Source organism: Mauremys reevesii, linkage group 3, assembly GCF_016161935.1.
Source record: "Mauremys reevesii isolate NIE-2019 linkage group 3, ASM1616193v1, whole genome shotgun sequence".
Lineage (NCBI taxonomy): Eukaryota > Metazoa > Chordata > Testudines > Geoemydidae > Mauremys > Mauremys reevesii.
The window spans coordinates 40,194,511-40,210,208 of NC_052625.1; the positions used below are offsets into that span (position 1 = coordinate 40,194,511).

Sequence of the window (15,698 nt, forward strand, 5' to 3'; positions counted from 1 at the left end):
TCTTTATTACTAGTGTTTTTAGTCGTCTCATGCTTCTCCCACAACAGCCAACAGTAGATTTAATCAGTACAGTCAACATATTACAACTGTCTTATCTGTTAAAAGCCATGCAGCCCACCTTCCTATGGCTCAAAAGGTCATGATTTAAGACAGGATTCACACTCCTTAATTACCGAGCCAGCAAATACTATCTGACTGACTGCATGCTGTACTACATTCTTCTCTGTTCGACAGGATGAAGGGAGGGAGTCAGTTGACCTACACATCCACTAAATCTACTGCTAGTTTAGAAGAAAACTTGCAGTTTAAAAATGAAACCCACAACATTCTAAATTCCAGACCACAACAAAACTACCTTTATAAAGGAAGGCATTCAGTTTTTACCTGTTCGGATGTCAAAGCCTTCAGGTTGAGTCAGACCATCAATGATTATTTGGAGTGTATGTACTGTTGTATTTAGTGTTTTTGCTGCTCCTTCTATTCCTTCTTTTTGAATTACAGCATTTACTTTTTGTTGCATATCAGGTTTTCCTATATCATTTGGGTTTCCTCCAATTAAAGTTAAAAACCTTGAAAATTAAAACAAAAAAGACAATAACCTGTAAGATCATTAGAGATATTTATACAGTCATCAGTGAGGACTGAAATCTTGCCAAGTTTAAAGTTCAAACTATTTTTGAACTCTTACATGCACAAAAACATCTCATTTTAAAAAGTAACAGTAAGAAAAGCTTATTTCTTTCATCTTAACATAACTCAAACATTCTGCACTTCTCAATTCACTTTCAGGCTGAGGCCACGCATGTAAAGTTTGAGTCTAAAATAACTTTTTCTGAAGAATATGAATGATTGAATACAAGGTTCAGAATAGAATCCACTTCTCAGGCTTAACTTTAGGACTTGCTATCCATGAGCCCTATTATTTCCAAAATGATTTCCTAGATTCATGATGATTCATTTTATCCCAAAATTAATTAAATATTTACAGAAAAAATGCGACTTACCATGAACATGCCTTCAAAAAGTGAAAATTTCATCATTTTATAATTCTTTTAATATGACTTTTAATTAATTCAATTAAAACGAAAATACAGTGAAATATTTGCAAATCTTACAGAAGTACAAAGAAACTTTTCTGGTTCTGAATTTTATAATTTAAAGAAGAGGATGAAAAAACTTTACAAAATAATCTGTTCTCTCGGAGCTACATATAAAAGTTGGCTAATTATAATTAAGTGTTCAGATACTAACAGAGGAAATTCACACCAGGGTCACTATTTAACTGATGTATTTCTTAGTCCACCAAATCAAGAAACTGCATATGTTGGCTTAATTATCTAAAACTGAAAGTAAATATATTATATTTAATAATAAAGATACAAACACCCTGACCATAGTTCTTGGGTTTTGAATACACAATGCACAAGAGCATAGTTAGTTTACATGCATAGATAATAAAAGGGAATTAGCTGATGAATATGCTCACAAACAAAGCATACATTTTTATGCTGTGTCTTACATAACATTTATTTTATCAGTGACAATGGCTAAATAGCCTCATATCAATAAAAGGATGAGAAATTCAAAACGAGCGTTTTTAAATATTTTTTCTATTATGAAAAATAATGGAATATTATGTTTATAAAATGAAGCAATCTGTCCTTTTCTTAAAACTATTCACCACAGACGTCTCTTAATTGCCTAGTCTTGGTGTTCAGTAAATAGACTTTTTTCACCAAATAGAACTCTCCTCGTTCAGGATTCAGATGGGGTTTGATTATGCTTGTCCTTTATGAAGGTGCACAGTAGGGCAATAGGAAGGAAGACTTCCTCTGCCCTAGCATGTTCTCCATAGCAGCCAGGAACAACTGCAGTCCTTGTGCTCAAGGAATCACAGGGCTCTGCTCCCTCTACTCTCCACCCCCAGGGTTCGTGGCCCTATCCCACACCTCTGCACCAGCCTGTAGAACAAAACCTGCACATCGGATGGAGGAAGAATGGGAATATATTGCACTCCACAAAGTGGTGTAGTAACAGGCACATCCCCTGCACAACAGGGAGCTGTAGGAGGCATTCCACCTCCTCATCCCCAAGACAATGCAACTGGTGGTGGTGTGGGTTGTCTGGATTGGTGGGGAAAAGAAAGGTGGTGGCTCTTTTAATGGTTCCATTCCCCTGGGGAGTTGGATGGGAAGGCATCACTTGAGCTGTGAGCAGGCCGGTAGGGCTCAAGTAAGCCACTGGCCCTGGACACTGGGGGAAGGTATATAAACTCTGTCTCCCCTCACACCCAGATGAGCACCACATATCCCTGGAGTTTCTGGTCTGCTGCTGGCATAGTGCAAGTCACCTTTTTTGGGACTGGAAAGGAATTTTTCCCTCACTGCCAGATTGACCAGGGCTAGATTGTTGGGGTGTTTTTTTTGTTTGTTTGTTTTTTGGCCTTACACACAGCAGCTCAGGGACCCTGGGGTAAGTCAGGAAGTCAGGTTTTAGTTGTCACAACTTAGCAGGTGGTCCAGTGCAGGAGTAATTCCATAGGGGGTCTGGTTCCCTCGGAACTGGAACTGGAAGTGAAGTTAGGGAAAGGCATACCCTAAAGAAGCTGGGAACAGGTTTGGGCTCCTAACATCTGGTACAGTGAGGAGACAATGGCCTTTCCGCAGCCCCTTAACAAGGTGCAGGTGCTGGGGACCAGCTGTGGAGGGTCGGGGGGACTGATGGCAGTCCTACAATAGGTAGAAAAGATTAAGGATGGAATTATGACCAGCACTGTATGAATTATTGCCATATAGTTCCCAGATGAATTAAGTTAATAAAGTTGTGGCCTAATTAAACCACATCCCTTGCATCTTGTTTTTCTTCCCACATGTCTGGGACAATGCATTCTGGCACTCCCCTGCAGCTGTAACCTTCACTCTACTCCCAATGAAGGGCTGTGCCTTAAAGGCACAATTGAGATAAGTATTTTGTTCAGCATGAAGTATTATTTTTCTTCTACCTGAGGGGGTCTACTTGACAATATAATGGATAGCTCTCCTCTTATGTGGCCTATCTTTGTATCTTTTTCTAGTTTTCTGCCATTAAGATAAGCTAATGTGTGAATCACTGACTTCCTACCTTGAAACCAAAGACATTGCACTTCTGATGATGCAACTGAATGTGCCCTCTGTTCAACTGCTATTAGTGCATGCTTTTGTGTTCACGGTATAGCTACATAATTTTCAGAGGGGGGTTGAAGAGATAAATATATATCAATCTAATTACTATACAATGTTGCAAATCTTAAATTGGTATTAATCATGGGAACGACTTATTTTCTCTTTCAGAAAATTAAAACAAAAGAATTTTAATAAAGGTAAAAATGGCCTCATTGAAGTCAGTGGCTAAACTCCCATTGACTTTAATGGGGCCAGGACTTCACCCCAGAACAGGAAATCAAGATTTATGAATTCTATTCCCAATTCTTCTACTGATTTACTATGTGACACAGTCAATTCAGCCAGTGTCTCCTTCTCAGCTGAAATGTGGATAATGTCCCCTACTTCACAGAGGTAGCTTAAGCAATGGGATACTGAGGGTTTATAAATTATATTCCTAAATGATTTTTTTCTAGATTCAAGTAAAACCTAAGATTATTACATCTGAAAATTATTAGATAAAGTTATTTTCTCTATTTTCCAGGTTATTTTTGCCTTTGATAGAAATTTGAGTATAGTCAATTTCATAGCTTCCCGCCTGTAGTCAGTGTCAATCAGCTTCCCCCGTTCATGTGGCTCTTTCACACAGTAACAAGGGAGAGAAAAGCATTAAAAAAAATTTGAAAATGTGGCTACAAAACCACTAAAACCAAGAATTTAGTGATAGGCATTGGCCCCTGAATCCCCATTAATTTATTTTAACTCAATCAACAGATTTCAACTTTTGGTGTCACTTTACTATTTTAACTGGATGGATAACAATGTAAAGTATCAAAGCAAATGCAATCTTTATCAACATCGTTATTGCTGTTCACGTAAGCATACCGGTATTTCCTTAAACCAATTGTAATTGTTATCCAAAAGAAGGGCTGTATCCAAAAGAACCATCACTACCAAGATGAAAAAGGACACGTACTAGTCTCCTTCTACCTGTAAAGAACATTCATGGGGCTGTATTGACAATACTGAAAATGTGTGTAGGCCTGTGCAGTGTGCTCTGCACAGCACAGCTGAGAGAGAGCTGCTTACTGTTAAGTGCTGAAAGATGGACAATGCCACACCAGAACACCAGTGGCAGGCAACAGCTGCCTGAGCTTTGACTGACATGGCAGATGTAACATGACAATCCCTACAAACAGCCAGCCTCCTGACTCAACGTTCTAAATAATATATGCTTCACAAAGCAGACCTATAAACAAGTCTGCTGACATTCGTGCACTTGGCTTTATTTTTACCAGAAATGGAAATTCAGCTTGAGTACCTTCAAGTAACATTTTTTCACCATTAGAATGTCATAAAGTGCATTCATATTGTAAATCAATAACAGGGCACATTTCACTGTTAATAAATGTAACCACATGGAACGTTCACAGATGTACAAAAAATTATGTACAGATCTTTCAAATGTGTGGATAATGTAATCAGGATGTACAGTATTGTGTGCAGATTTTTCGGAAGAAAAGCAGTTAGTAAGAAATAGGACTCTGGGTAAGCCCAGGAGCCTGATCCTTAAATCCTTCTTCGCACAAGTAAATTTTGGTTTTGGAATCCCATTGAAGATAATGGACTACTTGAATGAATAAGGCTTACTCATATGAGTGACGATGGGCGGAGTCAGGTCCTAAATTACCAATCATAGTTACCTGAATCATTTCATACTGGTAAGGTCATGAACAGCAATTTGGTTTCAGTTCAGGAAGGTACTGAAGCAGATGCCTAACTTTAAGTATGAGACTTACCACTGACTTCAATAGAACTACTCACATTCTTAAGGTTAGGCATCTGCTTCAGTGCCTTCCTGAACAGGGGGTCTTTTCAGAGGAACTGGTCTTTGCCTAAATTCCTTTCATTAACAGCTCATAATACTGACAGCTAAAACAAAACTAGAATCTCTGTAGTATTTATACAAATGCCCAACACCAACAAATATAAGCATATTCAATAGAAACAATAAAATTCTTATTTTAGAGATTCTCAATCCTTTAGGTCCTGATAAGAAACTAGATGCTAAAATATTTCCATATAAAGATATTACTTAAGTGATTATAGTGATTACAGATGTAATTTTTAAAAAGAGACTGTTTAATCTGGTTCTATATTTCATATTATCATTTTTCACTCAAACATGTGTGTCTTGAGGGCATTTACAACAAAAATCAATATAAAGCACAAAGCTCTTGCTCAGCAGTAATGCGTTATATTGATCATCAATATTTTTAAATGTCATTGCTTAAGAACAAAGTTAAATGCTCTCTTATTTAGAAAACTTTCTTGGGGTTACTGCAAGGTCAGAAAAACTACAGTCAGAAAAGAAAGGTTTTGATATTGTTAGAAAAAATAAGAATAGACTGTGTGACAAGCAACTTCCCTTACTATGGTTTTAGTTATGTTAAACACTTAATCTGGATGATACTATCTTTGAAATCATAATTTTAACAAGCTTGACAGTTCCAGTTCTGCAAGAAAGCAAATTATAGATCCCATAATAAACAAACAATCTCCCCTCCTCTAAGTATTTTCTTGTGTATGCATATGAGTAAAGTAACAAGTTGTAATTAGTAGTTAAAATATAGTTTAGCAACAGCTACCATCTCTCTCTAAAAACCCAATAATGTTTAAAAAGTTCCACAAAAATTGACATGTGAAAGGTGAGAATCTTCATAACTTTGATCAATCTTATAAAGTAGAATATATTGTCCCCCTGTCCTCAGATACTGATTGTTTGACTTAATGATGAATCCTTTTCATATAAAGGAATGTCAACGGCGGTAAAGCTACCAGAATCTTGTTTTTTTTAAAAAAAATCAAAACTGCAGGAGGATAGCACATACTACTCATGAATTTCTACAGCAAGCTTTCATTTCTACAGCAACCTTTGGGATGTTACAGAACATGCAGAAATGCTCATGGCTAAGTCACTGATGTTTTTATTTAATACATAATTTCATCCATCTTACTCAGATAAAGTAAAAATGTAGCATAGATGTAACAAATAAGCACATCATGTTCTCTTAACATACACATCTGCATAAAATTATAACACAGACCTTGCAATGCTTAAAGAAAATGCAAATTTCTGAACAGAATGCAAAGATCATTAGAAAAAGCAACAATTATTTCCAACAGAGAGTTGCAGTGCATTTAAACTATTTCGTTTACAAGCAGCAGCTTCTTTGTGATATACAGTAGTTCTTAAAGCTACATAAGGGTTTTAGTCAGTCATTCTGTTTTCTGTAATCATTTCCAGCAACATGACTTAAGAGCTGAGAGTACTGGGTTCATTACATGAAAGCAACATGATATGCCATTAAATCCTGTCATAGTGCACACATGAATTAATGGTAATGCAACACTATCACTTCTAAAACATAACTTTGTATTAGTATGTGCATAGTTAGACAGAATGCATATATTTGCCAGTACCAAATAAAAGTTAAACTATATGGACCAAAGGACTCATAAATATCTAGTAATAGTTTCAAATAAAAAAAACCAAACATTATTAATTTATAAAGCAAATTAAAGATTTTTGTAGTGTTGCTACAAAACAACATAACAATATAAATCCTTAATATTTCAACTATTGTCTTGGATTATATAAATGTCATGTAGTATTTGTGTACTACTCTAAACTAACTGGTTGCCAAGTCCAAAATTAATTTCCAAATATATATGAAAATATATAAATGGGTTAGACAAACACTCTGGTATGAATATTTAACAAGTCTTGATATTTATATCTATATATTTATTAGGGCTGTCAAGCGATTAAAGCAATTAATTGCACTGTTAAACAATAACACAATACCATTTATTTAAATATTTTTGGATGTTTTCTACATTTTCAAGTATATTGATTTCAATGACAACACAGAATACGAAGTGTACAACCCACTTTATATTTTTTTCTGATTACAAGTATTTGCAATGTAAAAACCCAAAAGAAATAGTATTTTTCAATTCACCTAATACAAGCACTACAGTGCAATCTCCTTATCATGAAAGTTGAACTTACAAATGTAGAATTATGTACAAAAAATAACTGCATTCTAAAATAAAACAATGGAAAACTTTAGAGCCAGCAAGTCCAGTCAGTCCTATTTCTTGAAATATATGAAATATATGGCAGAATGCAGGTAAAACAGAGCAGGGGACATACAGTAACTCCTCACTTAGCGTAGTTATGTTTCTGAAAAATGCGACTTTAAGCAAAGCGATGTTAAGCGCATCCAATTTCCCCACAAGAATTAATGTAAATGAGGGGGTTACGTTTCAAGGAATTTTTTTTCATCAGACAAAAGACTATATTATATGTATATATACACGCACAGTATAAGTTTTAAACAAACAATTTAATACTGGTACACAGTGATGATGATTGTGAAGTTTGGTTGAGGTGGAGGAGTCAGAGGGTGGGATATTTTCCAGGGAATGCCTTACTGCTAAATGATGAACTAGCAATTGGCTGAGCCCTCAAGAATTAACTCTCACACTCTACAAGGCAGCAGGAATGGAGGGAGGAGAGACAGCATCGCAGACAGAGACACACAGTGTGTGTGTGTCTGTGTGTGAAAGAGAGAGAGGCGCATTTCCCCTTTAAGTACACTGCCTTGTTAATTAGATCAGCTTGCTGAGACCCCAGCTGCTGCCAGCAAGCTCCCCCCGTCCTGAGCCCTGTCGTGTGTCCCCCCTGCTTTATAGAAGATGGGGTAAGCGGGGTGCAGGAGCAGTGGGGAGGGGGACACCCTGACATTAGCCCCCCTCTTCCTTCCCTCCCCCCTGCACAGCAAGCAGGAGTCTTGGGGAGCAGCTCCAAGGCAGAGGGCAGGAGAAGCACATGGCAGTGGGGGAGAGACAGCTGCAATTGCTAGCCTGCTGGGCAGCTGCTGCACAGGGAACTTAGGGGAGCGGGGAGCTCATAGAGGGAGCATATAGGGGGCCTGCTGGTCCACCCTGGTTCCAAGCCCCCACCAGCTAGCTGCACCGGGCTGCTCTTCCTGCAAGGAGTGGACAAAGCAGGCGGCTGCCAAATGATGTTAGAAGGGAGCATTGCACAACTTTAAACGAGCATGTTCCCTAATTGATCAGCAACATAACAACGAAACAATGTTAACCAGGACGACTTTAAGTGAGGAGTTACTGTACAATTCTCCCCCAAGGAGTTCAGTCACAAATTTAATTAACGCATTATTTTTTTAACCAGCGTCATCAACATAGAAGCATGTCCTCTGGAATGGTGGCCAAAGCATGAAGGGGCATATGAATGTTTAACATATCTGGCATATAAATACCTTGAAATGCCAGCTACAAAAGTGCCAGGCAAACACCTGTTCTCACTTTCTGGTGACATTGTAAATAATAAGAGGGCAGCATTATCTTCTGTAAATATAAATAAACGTGTTTGTCTTAGCGATTGGCTGAAAAAGAAGTAGTACTGAGTGGACTTGTAGGCTCTGAAGTTTTACAATGTTTTGTTTTTGAGTGCAGTTATATAACAAAAAAATCTACATTTGTAAGTTGCACTTTCACGACAGATATTGCATTACAGTACTTGTATGAGGTTAATTGAAAAATACTCTCTTTTGTTTATCATTTCTACAGTGCAAATATTTATAATAAAAAATAATATACACTTTGATTTCAATTACAACACAGAATACAATATATATGAAAATGTAGAAAAACATCTAAAATATCTTATACATTTCAATTGGTATTTTATTGTTTAACAGGGCGATTAAAACTGCGATTCATTGCGATTAAAACTGTGATTCATTGCGATTAATTTTTTAATCACGATTAATTTTTTGAGTTAATCACATGAATTAACTTAGATTAATCGAAAGCCCTAATATTTATATATAGATATGTAGTCCCTAAACATTAAGATAATTTATTATACATTAAAAATTATGTATCTGAGAAATAACTTTTAACGGAAATAAACAACTATTGGTATAGTTATTATACCGTATCGTAGGTAGTTTGCTAATACGCTGTAGTTACATTGTAGTCATGCTTTCTGACCCTTATAATTACTGCACTTTCACCTTTTAAAGATATCAAGGATAACTACATTACATAGAGCAATTACCATGTAAATTACCATGTTAATACATGTATTTCTAGAATCCAAGTGCATTATGTATGATACTAAATAGATAATAAGTTTCAGTCATGTAGTTGATTAGTGGTTATTAATTATTAAAAAAGCACAACCACAATAACTACTTTAGCTGGAACAAAACTGCAATTTTTTTCCTTCAAAACTTTTAGCTGCTTTTCATCCAACTTATTTGAATGAAGTTTTTCAAATGTTGACAATTCAATGAAAAATATCACCTTTTCTGACCAGCTTTAGTAATTATATTGCAATTGCAGAGTAATTACAATCACTGTGATAAAATATACCCCAATATACTTGTAAAGTATATGTATGACGTAAAAATATGTATTTTAAATGATATATGTTGAAGGCCAACATTTTCAAAAATAGAGTCTCTATAACCAGGCTACTAAATTATTATTCAGATATCTAAATGAGCAACCTGATTTACAGAAGTGCTGAGAATCAAATACAGTGTTTCCCAATATGTTGAATGGTCCTTCTTCACCAAGTGCTTAAGTACTTTGCTGAATTGAGGCAACTTGTAGTCACTGGGTGCTCAGCACTTTTGAAAATCAAGACACTTATTTAGGTGCCTAAATAAGGAGATATTAGTCTTCTATTTTGGAAAATATAGGCTTGAAAGTCTGTACCTTAAGGTTAGCAGCAAGTATGAAGTGCATACTCTGCGTCATAATCTGCACTTTTAAGTTCCTAAACATAGGAGACTTATTCCGAAAGAAGGTTTTGCAGGACTGTGCGTGTTATATTATTGAATCCAAATGGAGTTCTGGGGACAGGGGATGGGGAGGGGGGGATGAACAGACACTTATTTTTCTCCTTAAACAACCGAGGGCACATTCACTGCATAATTTGGAAAGTCACAAAATGTTAGACAAAGATGCTTTCTAGTTTAATTTGAAAAACCTTATTATTTATTATAGTACCATGCAAAATGTGCTACACCAGGGGTAGGCAATCTGTGGCACGCGAGCTGATTTTCAGTGGCACTCACACTACCCATGTCCTGGCCACTAGTCTGGGGGGCTCTGCATTTTCATTTAATTTTAAATTAAGCTTCTTAAACATTTTTAAAACCTTATTTACTTACATACAACAATAGTTTAGTTATATATTAGAGACTTATAGAAAGAGACCTTCTAAAAACATTAAAATGTATTACTGGCACGCGAAACCTTAAATTAGAGTGAGTAAATGAAGACAAGGCACACCACTTCAGAAAGGTTGCCGACCCCTGTGCTACACATTGTACAAAGAAATTGTAAGGAGTCGTTCTCTGCACGGGCTATTCCTTTTTGCATGAGAAAAATATTTTACAAAAATGTATTGTATTAAAAAGTTATCATATGAAATTGTTTATTTTTAAACAAAATAAGCCAGCATTTATTATACACTACTCCGATTCAAATTATTCAGAGGCACAAGTCCACATTACAGATTCATGACATACAAAATCATCCATTTTTAAATAATGTTTTTGAGGTACAGAAGTCCACCAACATTTAAAACCACTAATTTTCTTTTTCTGAAATATTTTATTGCTTTAAAGGCCATGGAGGATTTTGTTGTTGTTTGTTTTAAAATTTGGTTAAAAAATTGTTCCCAAGTGGAAACTCTGCTTGCCAAGTTTCAGACCAGAACCAATTTTACGGCTGATTTAGAAACCCCTGAAAAATAGAGGGTTTCATAATGGAAATACTTAGGTAATCTTTACTAATAACAGCACAAATGGTGCTGATATATTGATTTATGGCATTAAGTCTTCTTAACTCAAAATCTGTACAATTGCTGTAAAAGAATTAGAAAACATTTTAATGACGATTTAATACATATCAAAACATTATCAGAACATTTTTTGTTCATGGTTTCACGCTATCAAAGCCTTGCTTTGTGATCCATTCTAATCAAACATCGATATATGTTCAAATATTCTGAATAAAAAAAGAAAAGATAAAGAAATGGCCTTTTAGATCTTAAACCAAAGGAATTTCTGCCTAAGCTCATCCTAGGCAGCATATTTTCCTGAAAAACTGGAACTGTGTTTTAAGTTTCTGAAAAGTCTATTTATGAACAGCAGCTTACAGTGGCACATCCTTCTTCATACAATTAATACACCATGTACCAGGTATCCAGTTTCTGAAGACATATTGTAAAAGAGCCACTAGAAAAACTAAGGAAACATTTAGGAAGTCCTAAAGAAGTTAGAACCAGGTAACGGTCATATGCCTATAATCTGAGACTTTAGAAGGAAAGGCAATATTTCTTATCATGGTATCCATCTACTGGACCCAGTTGGTTTCTAATCACTAAATGTAAGCTTTTAAAAAATAGTATATATGTATCCCATGGAAAATACTCATTGATAAGGATACGATTCAGTCACTGAAGTCACAGAATCCGTGAATTTCCGGGACCTCCATGGACGACTTCTGAGCAGCTGTCAACCGCGGGGCCGCCAGAACAGCTTATTGGCAGCCAGTCCCAGGGATGCTGGAGCAGAGGAGAGGTAGTGGGAGGGGAGCAGAGAATGCAGCACCGGAACAACTGACCGGCAGCCAGCCCCAGGACTGCCGAACAGCTGACTGGCGGCTAGCCCCAGGACCGCTAGACCAGCAGCGGGGCTGGAGCAGCTGCTAGCTCCGGCAGTGCTCTGTTTGTACCCCCCCTCTTGGTATTTTTAGTAAAAGTCAAGGACAGGTCACTGTTTATTGTCCACAACCTGTCCCTGACTTTTACTAAAAATAGCCATTACAGAATCTTAACCATACTCATTTTTAAAGGACGGCAACCAGCATATGTATATGATGTACACAAACTGCAACATCTGGCATGCAGGTTATATTTCAGCGAGACTGACAATTTGGGAATCTTGTGCCTCTATTTATAAAAGGGGTTTAAAGATGTGGTTTAGCATTATGCAAGTGGGAATGTTCTTTTGCAAATTATACAATTGTAAGACTTGTGTCTAGTATAAGCTGATACTTAATGTGGTTGGCTACATACTGAGAGAGAGTTCTTTTAAATGTATTTACAAGATTGCTTAAACTAAAGATTTATGCCTCAACCAGATTTTGTGTATCTATAATGCTCTTTGTTATCAACAGTCAGGTTTGGATTCAACAATAAACTTAATCATATGCTTAATATTAAGCACATACTTAAGTCTCATTGAAATGAAGTGTCTGAAGTTAAATGCTTTGCTGAATTGTGCCTCATCTGGGTGTTATTTTAAGATGTGATTATTTATGTTTAGGTCACATCTTTTACATTTGCTGAGGCAAGGGCTAGGGATGACTGTTACAAGAGTACACTCAACAGCCAATGCCTGTTACAGAGTAGATTCAACAGCTAATGGGCAGTATCCCAGCTTTTATGTAACTGAATTTCACCACCTAAGGAGCCTGCACTAAGGGCCTGGGAGATGGTAACAGAAAATTTTGCTTTCCAGGGAGGGAGGCAGCAGAAGGAGGATGGATTTCCCAATCTCTACTTTCTGCCACTGAACATTTGCTTCTGTGCCCTTTCAATTACCTCCCTGGTTTGCACAGTTCCGATTCCATCAGGGGGACGACACCCAGTTTTCCCAAACTGGGTGACTACAGGAAGGAGGTAGAAATTCAGTTAATTGGCACCGTGTCCCACCATTGAACTGTTGGATTCCATTTTATAATGCAATACTCAGAATAAGTAGTTTATCTTACAGAATGTGAGAAGTCTTGTGACATTGCTGTTTTGTTTACTTCATGTCAGAATTCCCAGAAACACCCCCGTTACTTTTGCAGGTTGTTCTACCAAACAAGAAGATTGACCTCTAGCTGCATATGGAAAAAAAAACCTTACTCACTTCTACTGGGGAAAAATACAGTTGCGGTTAAATGAATTTCAGATTTATAGACAAATTAAACCACTCATTTTAATCCTCATCCAATGTTCTTAATGGCTCTAGTGCACATTAGGAATTTATCATACAAAAATAAACCATGAAAATGTTTTTTATATAAAGCAGAGTTCCAAAATTTTTTGAAACGATCAACATCTTTAAAAACAAAATTAGTTTCCAGGCAATGACTCTGATTGACTTCAACAGGGCTAATTGTATCAGTAATGCAAGCAGAATTTAGTCCATTATCTTTCAGTTGATTTTTCATGAACATAGATCCAGCAATGAAGAATTATGCCCTCCATGTGATCCAGAGCTCATTCAGTCAGTGAGACTATTTCCATTGAAATCAAAGGGCATTGGATCAGGCCCCATATACTTAACCAATGTTGAAGTTTGAAGTATTAGTAGAATTTTATCCTTAAACCATATTTATCCAACAAACCAGAATGAGTCTAGAACAGCTGTTTCATGAATTCTGCTTAATTACATAGGTTATAAGCTATTTTTAAGTGCTGTTTTCTTTATAATCCTTCAAAATACAGATAAAGAAAAAAAATTATAAACAATAATATTTAAACTGTATTAAAGTTGTGATGTAAATTGCCAGAAGAAAGGCAATTCAGTTTACACTCTGTCCTAACGTCATAATGAGTGTCAATTTTAATATTATATTTCCTGTCCTTTGTCAATTTTCTGCAGAACTATAACTTTTCTCTCAAGTGTAGCTATCTGCAGTCAATAATATTGTTCATCTGAATGAAACCTTTGGGAAATGCCTATTGCATACAGCTACATCACATTAGCAAAAGGCACTGCCAACCTATAGGATAAACTCAAATAAAAGGGAATTGGTATTAAAAGCTTATTAAAATAATTTACAGATATCATTATTGCATTTTTACCTTCATGTTATGGGTGAGTACATGTTCACATCTAGTTTACCCAGGAGCTTTTCTATCATTGACTGAAACTAAAATAAATAAATGTCTAATGTAACAACCATGCACTAGTCAGCAAAGTCAAGACTAATGCAATGCCTTCCTTGACTGGAAGTAATCCTAGGAATGGTTTCATTGTTCACTTACTTTAAATTACCTACTTGGTTAGTTCATTATCTTTCTTGCTCCTCACTTTAGTTAGATTCTCCATTCTCCACACCTAAGCAACAGAATCAAGTGGTGTGCTTCTGTGTAAGCATACCAGATGACACAATATTTACAACTTTAACATTGGTCTAAATATTTCAGCAGAAATATTTACACTGAGAAGCCAAAATGCTCAGTCAGAAGCACAATGGGCAGAATTATTCAGTCAGAAAATGTCTTTTAATTACTGTATTAGAGACTAAATTATATGAAACATAGCATGGCTGGCAGCCGCACCACGTTGCTGTGGTCACTTCAGAACTCAAAAAGCTAAACAGGGTCAGTACATAGATGAAAGAGCTCCAAGGAACTTTTAGGTGGTGCATGAAGTGGAGCTGGTGATTCAGTAGGTGGCAGTCTTTCCTCTGAATAACTGCAAAGACAGTACCTCATATGATGTTAGCAAGCACTAGCCTATGGATCAGGTATCAAACTAAGGTCCTTACCACTTCTGTCAATTAAATACTCCATGACACTTTTTATAAGATGTGCTAACCCTGGGGTCCTGGCCAAATTCTAAATCAGGTAATCCCTCTGGAATTTCAGCTGGATATGGTGATTAAGATTCTTATTTACACTAAAATTCCTACACTCCACTTTCCACAGCAAGAATAGTATAAAGGGGCCTTGAAATAAATAAGAATAAAGATCTATTCTTTATTTTCTATCTTTCTTTGGTCTATGGTGGTGCTGCATACTATTATATAACTGTTGTATTCCACACAAAAAATGGCTGTACTTCTGTTTCCTGAAGTGTTCCTTCTATATTCCTCTCAAATGTAAACAGGTGATGTGGGTCTTAATTATAGTATTAACAGGAGAACCAGAAAGTGAAATTGACTATAGGAAAAAGTGAAACTAAGTAGTCTCTGTTCAGTTTTCAAGCTGAATGAAATGTAAAACCAAAACAAACTGCATGAATGCAGACAGGTAATTAGAGTTTTAAATTATTTCATTTTTAAATGTGCAGTATTACTTTTAACAATTCTTATGTTTAAATCTAACAATGTCTCTTTCATGTTTTGAGATGTTCTGATTTGCCAAGTGAAATGGGGTCTAACACTCAACTCAGGGACATTTCTCAGTGTTTCTCTGTAACATAATCATTTTTGGACATTACAGCTGATTAATTCCAAAATTTCAGGGAATATTCTACGCATCAGTGGCCAGAATCCTATTGATTTTGGTGAAAAAAATCAGAAAAACTGAAAGGGAGAATGGAGGACACACACAGAACCCCTAGAGAAGGGAGAATGGGGACTGCAGTATGGGGGCAAGGGGAAATGGGGGACACAAAGAGTCCCTGGCATAGAGGGAGAATGGCGGACCCTAGTCCTGGGGAA

At 36.4% G+C, this 15,698-nt stretch overlaps 1 protein-coding gene across 5 annotated transcripts in view; it reads right to left on the bottom strand.

Moving 5' to 3' along the window:
• Positions 1-15,698, bottom strand: part of SRBD1 (S1 RNA binding domain 1) — a 242,111-nt gene that overhangs the window by 6,530 nt on the left and 219,883 nt on the right. For all 5 annotated transcript variants that reach the window (XM_039532621.1, XM_039532618.1, XM_039532619.1 and 2 more), the window contains one exon: positions 385-569. In XM_039532621.1, the coding sequence (XP_039388555.1) occupies positions 385-569 (185 nt within the window). The remainder of the gene's footprint in view (positions 1-384; positions 570-15,698) is intronic.